We start from the raw sequence: 11,632 nt of genomic DNA on the forward strand, positions 1-11,632 counted from the left end.
TCTCCCACTGAGAACTTTTCTCCTTCCAATAATCATACACTATTTTTAAAAATTGGAATTGAGATATTAGGAAATTGATATTCCATGCATGATTAAAACAAGATAACCTACGAGAGGATGAAGAATAAAAACAATAAAAATAGGAGAAAGGTTTCTTACAACACATGGGAAGGGTTCAACCACCATCATAGGATTCTAAAATATCCCCTTATTTACAAATGATCGAACATACTTTCCACTATTGCACAATACCTTCTCCCGCCCATTCAAAAGCTGCAGTCAAGGAATTCCCTTCACCATTGCTTAAGGAAAACTCGATCCATAAAAATAACAGGAAATTAAAATATTAATATAATATTTCAAACCATTTTACATTCTATTAGTCTTAAATATTTTTTTTAGCTATATATTACTTAAAAATTATATTTATTTTCCTTCTTATCTTAGATCATAAAACTTTGAGATTGAATAATAATAAAGATGCACTTGTCAACTATTCAAGATGGTAACATCCAAAACAGCTAACCAGACGACTTATAGTCTTTGTTGAGACGCCTCTCAAATTGTTGACCTTTTTAAGCCATACGGAGGGCATATTTGGTCAAACCAAGCTGGTGGGTTGTTCCCTTGGATTAACCTTCTATGTTGGATTGATTCGGTTGATTCGTATTGATATTAGTATCGGTTTCACCAGTGAATATGGTTTGAGGTATCAACTCGGTTAGATCGGCCGATTAATATCAGTATCGGTGGAGATTGATACTGATTCCTGGTCGATCCCTTATTGATGATTCGATACGAACAAAAGTAAAAGTATAAACAATTTCAAAATTTCAAAGAAAATAGGAGTAAATCTATCCGATCCGTACCGATACAGACCGATCCGGATCTGTATTCGTTTCTTTCTTAAAATCAATTTTCCCAAACACAAGTCACAAGAAGGCTCTTCCCACAGTTTTTCAACGAATTCACGAATCCCTCTTTCCTAGCGATTGCCAAAAAGGAATCCCACTACGGACGTCACGGGGCTCCTACCCTAAATTTCTGTCACTATGTCGGAATCCGTTTTTCCGCCCCTAGAAATCCCAGAAAATCGGTTTTCCACACCGGTTTAACAAACAGCTCTAGCTGAAGATCTCTTTGTTAGTCAAGTCAGTCAGAGCCTCTTCTATATCTCTATCCTTTCTCTTCGACCATTGTGCCTAATTCTTCTTTTTTCCTTCTTCAGAAGCGAAGCTAAGGGTTTCTCATTATCGCACTCTGGTTGACAGGTATTTTGCCATCTATTGGTAGTTGAAATCAGGGTTTCATGGTCCATTTTTAGTTTGTTTTACCTCTTTTCTGGCTTCTGGTGACGATTTTGTTTTCTTTTGTGATAAAGAATCGGTTGATCCTTCTATTCCCTTTCCCTTTTTCTGTCTCCATATCTGTTTAAGGACCCGTTGGTTTTGGATTGCAATTATTATCCGATAACATACGTCATTGATTGAAAATTGAAAATAAACCGTTCAAATGTGGAATTAGGTTTGGATTCAAGTATCAGAACATCGGGCGACCTAAAATAATTATTGAAACTGGGGGTTGGAGACCCTCAAAATGGGTTTTTTTTGTTCCCCATTCTCTTCTGATTTTTCTTTCAATCGAGTGTTTTTTCACAAAAACTTCAATTTTGTAATTGAAAATCTGCGATGCTATGTTTGTGTGTGTGTTTTGTCCTCTGAATTGTTCCTTAATATTGCTACCATGCTTATTAGTTTTAATTGATTATTTTGGCTTTTGAGTTTGGTGTTCCTAAAACAATCAGTTTGATTTTTGTGCAGCTTCGCAAGTCAACCATGAATAAATATCTTTCCTGTCTAGGTCTTGTACATCAGCATTCTGCCTGGAGGATGATATATAAGTTCTAGATAATTTCTTGCAGTTTTGATCAGCCAAGTTATTGACAAAACGTCTGTTTGATCTTTGCACTGGCCATAAAGAATGTTTGATTCAGATATTTCTGGGCTAAAAAATAGACCAGAGACGGATTTTACGTGTTCATTGGAGTTTTATGCTACCTTAATATCATAACCTTTCTGAGAATAGAGTTTCTTCATTTTGTGAGAGCGGAAATTTTATTTATTGTTTTGGTTACTTGTATATGAGCAACAATGGCTTTGAGGTTCAGAAATGTCCTGTTATTTTCAGTTGTTTTTATAGTGATGTACAGTTGCATCGTAGCAGAGCCTGAGATGGAAAACAGAGGAAAAATAAGGACTGCCCCTAATAGGAATTTGGGTGGTACCGATATAGATGGAATTGGTACAGAGAATAGCTTTGGGGGTTCAGAGCATGGTTCTAGTAAGTTGGATGAGGGGAAGGGCGGGAATAGTAAAGTTCCAGTCATCACAGTTGCATGGATGACTCTGGTGATGGCTGCTGCTACTGGGCTAGGTGCAGTGCCGTTCTTCTTTGTGGAGCTTGATCCACAATGGGCTGGAATATGCAACGGAATGGCTGCTGGGGTGATGTTAGCTGCAAGCTTTGACCTTGTGCAGGAAGGGCAGGCCCGTGGTAGTGGTAGCTGGGTTGTGATAGGGATTCTTTCAGGCGGCTTTTTCATTTGGCTTTGTAAAAAGGTATTGATTAATGAGCCCCAGTTATTTTTTTCTTTCAATAATCTATTTATGGATTCCTTTCTTAATATTCTCCATCTTATGTATGTCCTTTGGGTTTTTATACACATCTATTAACCTGCCCAGCACAGCAATCTCCATTTTCATATTGATATGTCACTTAGCTAAGATTAGATCTAATGTTATTTAAGGCAATAGGTGCAGCTAATGATGTGCTTAGGCCTACTTATCACTAGGGATAAGGTATATTATTAGTATGGATCACAATAAGATCCAAATATGTGAGGCATTGCTATTATCTCAGATTGGTTTAAGCATTTTCTTAATATGAAATAGGTTTAAATTCTGCATATAGGCTAATCGTCTCAATTATCCAAAATTAGGTATTAACAATCTTACATCTATGCATCAATGCATCATGAAGTATACATCATACTCAAGATAAGGGGGGGAAAGACTGTCAATGAAATCAATTGAGCGGAGTGACATCCAGCATCTATCCTGCCAAGTATAAAGAAAAAACAAACAAGCAACATCCAAACTCTCTGAAGTGTTAGGTTTTAATTTAAAAGAGAAAAGATAAACGCATGCCAGTTGTACTTTGTGCATGAACTCATGTGCAAGAATAGACACGGGGCAAATGCATAGTTGTCACGGCGTGTAGGCTACCCAAGGCATTGGAGAGGGTAAAAAATCAAGGCGACACTAAACAGGCGTCCAAGTCGACCAAGGCGCCTAGGCAATGCCTTGTCAACAATGGGCAAATGCCTGTGTGAAGCCTTGTGCTTGTTACCCAGGGGAGGGTTTTGCCTTAAATGTCGGTGTCTCTTCCCCCTTTGAACAACACTCACTAGTTCCCTTTGATTTTGAAGCAGTTTTTATCTATGAGATATGATTAGTTTGTGCAAAGGTAATGCAATTCAACAATGCCTTTCTTCTTTTTTAAATTGTGGATGCTTGAACTCGAGCATTTTTTCTGAACAAAATTACTTTCAACTCGATAAATAAGCTTAAGAATGACTCTTTTGGACTTTTCCGTGTATCAAGTCTCTGCTTTATATGCCTACATTACAGTCGTTAATAACTCTTATTGTTCTATTGGCCCATGATGCTGCAACGGAGGTTTAGGATGTATGTACTTATCGAGAAATGCAGTTCATTTTGCATCTGTTCAGTTTGAGTATGATATCTTCATTAGCAACTTTGCCTTAGAAATGATTAATATTTTGTACCATGCTTCATTTTGTGCAGTTTCTTGAACAATATGGGGAAGTAAGCATGTTGGACATAAAAGGCGCAGATGCCAGTAAAGTCATTCTTGTTATCGGTATAATGACACTTCATTCTTTTGGAGAGGGATCTGGTGTTGGAGTCTCTTTTGCTGGTTCCAAAGGATTTTCTCAAGGACTGTTGGTAACCTTGGCTATCGCTGTCCACAACATACCAGAAGGATTAGCTGTGAGCATGGTTCTTGCATCAAGAGGGGTTTCTCCATATAATGCCATGTTGTGGAGTGTGATTACATCATTACCCCAGGTAAGATCTGATGGTTTCTTACAGGCAAAAGGTGCTTTGCATTTAAATATATTAAAACCTTCCTATGTGTCAACCTTATTATGCGGTTTATGCCATTTGGAAGGGTGATAAATCAACTGTTGGATAGATAGAACAGGATCTGGATTGGCTATTTTAGAAATTTTCTTTTCCATGTGGCCAACTCCATTCGGGCTGGAACTTGAGATGTGAGTAAAGGATCTTGCGCCCTACCTGCCCACAAAATTTGGACCCAATCTTGACCTGTACAGGAAGGCCTTTCCTCTTTATATACCCAAACATGTCTATTACATGCCTAGTTGTCAGGTGACACCTAGGTGCTACCTAGGCTACAAGGTGGTTCTTGAACCCCTAGGTGACCAGTTGCCATATTGTTCAAGGTGCCTGGATAGAAAACGGGGGAAAAAGAAAGGAAAGAATTAGGAAATGAGGAGAACAGGAAGTTAAAGAGGGGAAATGGAGAGAAAACCCAGAGCGAGAGAAAAAATAAGAAGGAAAATAGGGAGAAGAAGCAGTAACAACTAACAACTGCCACTACTACCGCAGGAAGGGTTGCAGTGGCAGCCACTGCCACCACCATCGACTGCCATTAAGAACAGATGTAGTTGCTCCAGCCTGGCTGACAAAAACATGACCTACTTTGGAGGCCCAAACCAAGAAGTGGTCCAACCCGTTTTTTGGGTCCAACAAGGGTTGGAAGTAGTTTAGTTATTCTTTAAGTCTTTTATTTGTTTGAGTTGGATACGTAGGAATAGACTACTTAGTTTTAGAGATGGTTTGCAAGTTATTTTCGGTTTTAGAGTCTAGTTACGAGTCTTAGTTTTACATCTTTAAATATGGGCATCGCTTGTAACCGATGGACAGAATTGAATAGAAAAATATTGGGTTTTGCTCTGTGTGAGTGTCTGCTTCCTCTTTTCCCCTATAACTTTGAGATTCATCTCATAATTTCCCCCTTCTCATAACCGGGCCTTTACCAATTTTGGTATCAGAGCTGAAGTTCCCCATCTCCCTCCCTGTCGATCTCTCTTTGCACAAAATCTCTTTTCTCTCTTCCTGTTTCTCCTCTTTTGCTGTTCGTTATTTCGTTGTCTTTTTTTTTTTTGAAGAGTCAAATTGAAACCTAACCCCCTCCGTTACACTCTTCCACATCTCCCTTCAACCCCCACAACAACCCCTCCCTTTTCTACATTTGCAACAACCCCCTGATATCCCTCATCTACCTCTCCGCCACCGTGATATCAGTTGGGTTCCCTTCTAGGGTTACAATTAGTGGGGAAAAAAAAACAGCAAACCCCATCCCTGCGATTACCACAACAACCCTCTAGCTCTTCCATCCCTTGTTGTAACCCTACCGCATCCCTTCGATCCCCACATAGAACACATCCTTTCGATTCCCAACAACCCTCCACCATAGTTATCCAGGCGTCGCCATGGCGTCTAAGCTCCGTGGATGCCTAGCCAGGCGCCCTCCACTACCCTATCTTTTTCTTCCACGTAACTTCGATTGACACCCCCTCTAGGGTTCCGCTAGGAAAAAAAAGAGAAAGACGAGAGAAGAGTTTCATAGGTGGGAATCAACTCGAGTGTGCTTGGTTTCCTCTATCACGGTTGGATCCATGCATTTCTACTTGTTTTCATCGTCACAACTGGAGTCATTGCGGAGTTCAAACACTGCTACCGCCATTCTCGCTTTCTAGAGAGGTCAAAACGATCCAAACTCCACCAATTTGGTCCCACACAATAAGTTTTCTCCTTGAAATCCGCCAATTTTCCAATATTGCCATCCCTTAAGTCTTATTTGCTTTAAACCTTTTATTCTGTTTTCCACAATTAACCTTTCCCTCTATACTTATTCTAATTTGTCCTTTTTATTTCTAGCTTCCAAGTTTGTCCCTCCCCCCCATACGTTGCAATCCCTTGTGTTTCCTAGTTTAACTTCCAATATTATGCTATTGCCATCCTATTATTTACTGTTTTGGCATTAAGTCTTTGTCTTAAGTTTTCTCTTGCTATAGTGGGCCCATAATGATTCTGAAAAGGATTTCTGAACCCCGTGATTGCCATCAATTTGGAGGTTCTATCCATATTTTAACCATGGTGGCCAATAGTGAGATTCTTCAACCGCTCAATTCCTATAAAGGTGAGACCAATCCAAAAATTGACACCCTCTGGACGTGTCGATACCCTCACCGCAGCTGTCAGTTCCTTCCATACTATGATGACATTCATGCAAACTTTTATGATTGACTGGTGGGTCCTGATAAAGGAAAGAGTCCCATGCAATCTGGGGCTTCTTCCAACTCCGTCCCACAGGATCCGTCTCATGGTACGCCACCACTACCACCACATCACCCACCACCCACCACCCACCACCCACCACCCACCACCACCACCATATGTCGATGGTTAATATGATGATCCTATTTATGGATCTGAAAGAAGCGCAAAGCTATACATCCTCGTCAATATGATGATCCTATTTATGGAGCTGAAAGAGGTGCAAAGCTATACATCCTCGATTTATGGGGATAACAACCCAAAATAGTAACTTGACCAGATTCACAGTTTGCAGGCATTTATCAGGTGGTATGAGTTGACTGGGGCCAGAAAGATCTTATTTGTAGAGGCTAAGTTGAAGGGCACGGCTCTAGTCTGGTGGATCAAGCAACAACAACAGAATCAGACTCGAGGCATTGGGTTAGTCACTACTTGGGTTGGGATGAGTAAAACCCTAAACCGGAGTTTTTTGCCTACTGACTACAAGCAGCGTATGCACCTCAAGTTTGCACAGTTGAGACGGGAAGAACTTGACAGTTGAGGAGTATGTCGCCAAATTCTGCAAATCAATGCCGCACTTTTAGCCAGTGGACTGCCTACTATGGAGGAAGCAGTTCAGGTGGCATATCAAGTTGAGGAAAGTCTGAGGAGGTCTTACCCTCGGAGGACTTTTACTAACACATGTCCCAGAGGTGATAGCTCTCGCTGATGCTGATTTATCACCAAATTGGGCTTCTTTTATTCGGAATAAGTTTAGGGTTGGGATATATATATATATATATATATATATATTTATTGGGCCTTTGATCCCAAGGGTTTTTTTTTAATGTAATAGGCCACTTTTATGGGCCTAAAGTTGGGGTACATGAGTTGCATACAGGATTAGCCCTATACTTAGTTTATTTTCATGTTTTTAATGTTTTAAATTGAACCGGCCCAAAACTGGTTTGAAGCAGTGGTTCAATTTAAGTGATTTTATTAGTTTTCTTTTAGTTGTTTAGTTGGGCTGGATTAGGACTCTATTTTGAGTCTATTTCTGTTTCCTAGTTAGTTTAAGTTACCTAAAAGGTTAGGGATAGGGTTAGGCCTTTCCTTTTTAGTGTCCAAGTCTATTTTTGAGTCCTCTATATAAGTTTGTAAGGGAGGCCAGCATTGAGTAATAATTTGATTAATACAATTTAGCTTTATGCGTGCTGCCATTGATGCTGTTCCTTGTGAGATTGCATCCTTGTGGGTTTATCAAGGTGAAAGGGTAGGTGGACTCCTGCGACTCCTTGCATCATGAAGATCGGGAGGTTTTCTCACAATTGCTCAAGCTGCTGTTTTTGGGGATCTCTTCAAACCAGTAAGCTATTTTAATTTCAGTTATTCCCTTCTACTTCTCATCCTCTAACCTAAACCTACCTTCCCCATCGATCCAATTCAGATCACCAAACCAGCATCCTTATTCTCTCCATCAATCATCATTAAACTTCATCCACAGCCTTCATACTTTACTCGACAACAACCCTAATTTCAATTCTTCATTGCAGCCTTATAATCCCTAACCCTAATTCTGCCCTAGTTTATCTATGCTGTCCATTCTGTCCCATTCGGCCAGCATAGTTAAAAACTCTGATTTACCTGGCTCCTAGTAGGTCTCCTACCTATCTAGGACTACATTACTCGCCCATAGTTGTCTTCTTCTTAGGAGAAGTCGGTTTCGGTTAGTAAACCATGGATTAGTGGTTCTTCTATGGCACCTACACCACTGGTTCATCCTTCCCACTTAGCTGAGGTTCAGACAAACCTTAGTCTCCACCCTGACATGGATATGACAGGACTTCGGTGAAGTGAAGGTAGCAACTATTCAACGTTTCACGTGCAAGGAGTACAAACATATGTTTGCTGAATGCCCTAACCGGTTGGTAGCTTACATAAACAAAGACAATTTCATACCATTTGCATTGGAAGGGTAACGGAAGACAGGGACAGTAAATTTGGAGGTGGAGTGTGAGCGTGAGCCTACTGAAATCGATGACGGTGTGATTCAATAGTGGTATGTTATTCGTCCTCTCTTGACTACACATAAGGTTCCTGACGAGGAAGAGTGGTTTCGTAATATCTTGCAGACCAGGGTGCGATGCAATGACAACTTGTGTACTATGGTGATTAACCCCATTAGTTGCACCAACGTCGTCACTGAAGATGATATTAGCAAGTTTGATTTGAAGATGGAACCTCATTCGAATCCCTATAAGGTTACGTTAGTGAACAACACAAATCTCAAGATTAATGAAAGGTGTTTGCTCACCTGTTGCATTGGTGGATTGATTGATTAGGTGCACTATGATTTCCTCCCTCTAAAAGTTCGCCACATTCTTTTGGGACGTCCATGGTTGTATAATAAGAAAGCTAAGCATTGTGTTTATGAGAATACACATTCTTTTCAGAATGGTGGGCTTGAGATGGAGTTTCTTCCGACGAAGGATCTTTTGTCTATCAACAATCAAGCGGACTGTTGGTACATTTCTCCTCCGATGAGTTGACTCAGAAGGCATTCTTAGACCTCATCCAAACTTGACAGAGTCGAGTTCTTTTCAGAGGACGTGGGCTGATGCAGTTGCTCTAGCCTGGCTAGACAAACATGACCCACTTTGGAGGCTGATGCAGTGAAGACGCTCCATGGCCAAGAATGGGAGGGGAGTTTAGTCCCACATCGATCGGGTAGTGTGCAGCAATTTGTCTTATGACCTTGGAAGGGCCTCTCCATCCTGATCTCTGGCTTTTGGGTTGGACGTCTTTAAGTGGTATCAAAGCGGGTTGTTTGTGCACCGGCCATGTTGGGGCCCATGGCCCAAAACTGAGGGGATTTGATGCAGTGAATGTGCTCCATGGCAGGAATGGGAGGGGAGTTTAGTCCCACATTGGTCAAGTAGTGTGCGTTAGTTTGGCTTATGACCTTGAAAGGGCCTCTCCACCCTGAAGCTTGGGTTTTTGGGTTGGACGTCATTAGAAGCCCAAACCAAGAATCGGTCCAACTGGGGTTTTTTGGTCCACCAAGGTTGAAAGTAGCCAAGTTATTTGTTTAGTCTTTTATTTGTTTGAGTTGGATATGTAGGAATAGGGTACTTAGTTTTAGAGTTGGTTTGCAAGTTATTTTCAGTTTTAGAGTATAGTTAAGAGTCTTAGTTTTACATCTTTAAATATGGGCATTGCTTGTAACCGGTGGACAGAATTGAATAGAAAAATATTGGGTTTTAATCTGTGTGAGTGTGTGGTTGTGTGCTTCCTCTTTCCCCCCTGCAACTCTGAGACTCATCTCAGAAATTCCCCTTCTCGTAACCGGCCCTCCACCAAGAAGAGAGATGGAAGCAGCATCAGCTGCTACTACGTCTGCCACCACCACCATCAAGAGAAGAAGAAGAAGAGAAGGAAGGGTACCTGCCTGGTGTAGCTGTTGCCTCTAGATTTGTCTGTGACATAATCTCTGCCTGGCATCAAATCCGATGAGTCATCCAAAATCGAGATGACTGGAAGAGGGAGGAAGAAGATGGATCTGCAGTGTTCTATTATTATTGTAGTGTTATTTTTATTTTTGTAAGTAAAGTATTTTCTTATTTACATATAAGTCTTTTAATATTTATAAGTAAAAGGGACCAAATTTCGCATTTTACACCAGAGGCGCCTTTTAAAATTAGAATTAAAAGAAGAAATTCTAAACATTTATACTTAACCCCCTCATTTAATATGTAATGCCCTAGTTGCCTATGAGACTCCTAAGCGACCTCTAATCGCTTAGCGTTGCTGTGACAACTATTATTACATTGTGTAAGTTGTCCATTTCAGTTTGCAGTGTAATGGAGAAGATTCAGCATGATTTTTTAAGTAATGAATGAAGATATGAGGGAAGAAGTTTCACATTCAAACCTTAAAATTCTGGAGTCATAGAGATACATTGCAGGACAATATTAGGTTGTTGCTTTGGAAATTGTCATGGAGGTTTGAGAAAGAAATTTTGCTTTCTGGAGAAGGTTTATAGATTTCAAATTTGGAGTGATGGAAGGGATTCTTGAGAGGTGTCACCTTCAAGGATGGGAATGGGATTAGGCTTTTGTCAATGTTGGTTTATATGTACGTTATGATGTTTTTGGAGGAAAGGTGTGAGAACAGTTATCTTGAATGGTTTAGGATAGACTATCAAGAGTGGAGGTATTCATCTAAACTGCTGTGCTGATGAGATCCCTTAAAATTGAAACCTGCTGGCTGCTGGAACTCCATATTCAACTGTCTATATCTTCCTTCCCTTTTTTGATAGCCTTTATCCAAGCAATTGTAAGTTGTTGTGGGCCTTTAGATAGCTAATATTCATATTGTATGATAAGAAAAAATAAAAAGTAAAAGGAAAGAAGTTGGACGATCTTCCAAGATGTGGAATACTCTTGGTTGTGTGAACCCTTCTTGTTGAATGGATTGGCGTCTAAAGAGTCTACTGATATAGAAAGGGACGTATATGACTTGTCTGGCTATTGTCTAGCTACATGCTCTTTTTCTTTAATAGCATTGTTAGTGTGTCCTTGTGCACAGTATTCTGGGGTTTTTTTGATAGTCATCTTCATTCATTCTTTGTAACAAAAGAAAAGGACTGGTGGGAGGAGCAATCTGTCATAAAACTGGCACCCATATGTTGACTCTTCTTGCTGATTATATGTTGGTGCCTAAGGCTCTACCTAATTACATGGGAATGTTGGAAATTGAGTATTTTAGGAAGAAAAGATCAATAGCATAACAGAAAATATGAGCATATCAGGTGGTAGTTGGAAAGTGAAGTAAAATATTTCTTTAGCGAAATTTTTTTTCACAAAATATAAGGAATCCTGATGAAAATTAGATTCTACATTTTGTAATATTTGATTAACAGGATCATTGTTCATATTCGCTAAAAACTTTCTTTGTTTTTGTGTTACAACATTTTACATCAAACTAGATGGAGGCTAAGAGTTCCTGACATTTACAAAGAGCACAGACTTTTATGATGTTTCTCGCTACACACTTTATTCTTTCTATTTGTGGCTCCTTTTCTATTCCAGTGATCTGAAGGATTAGGTTTTAATGGTTTCCTTGTACTTCATGTTTAATGCATAACTTCCTGAACTTTTTAGTTGATGACTTTAATCGCTGCAGCCCATTGTTGCTGTTCCCTC

At 40.0% G+C, this 11,632-nt stretch overlaps 1 protein-coding gene across 1 annotated transcript; it reads left to right on the forward strand.

The window, feature by feature from the left end:
- Positions 1 to 1,246: 1,246 nt before the first annotated feature.
- Positions 1,247 to 11,627, forward strand: LOC122648355 (putative zinc transporter At3g08650; the record flags this gene model as incomplete). The annotated part of the gene is made up of 4 exons (XM_043841586.1): positions 1,247 to 1,271; positions 1,821 to 2,618; positions 3,867 to 4,151; positions 11,613 to 11,627. Coding segments are annotated over exons 2-4 (768 nt in total), but the record flags the coding sequence as incomplete, so codon positions are not given.
- Between the last annotated feature and the right edge of the window lie 5 nt (positions 11,628 to 11,632).

Source organism: Telopea speciosissima, unplaced genomic scaffold, assembly GCF_018873765.1.
Source record: "Telopea speciosissima isolate NSW1024214 ecotype Mountain lineage unplaced genomic scaffold, Tspe_v1 Tspe_v1.0856, whole genome shotgun sequence".
NCBI lineage: Eukaryota > Viridiplantae > Streptophyta > Magnoliopsida > Proteales > Proteaceae > Telopea > Telopea speciosissima.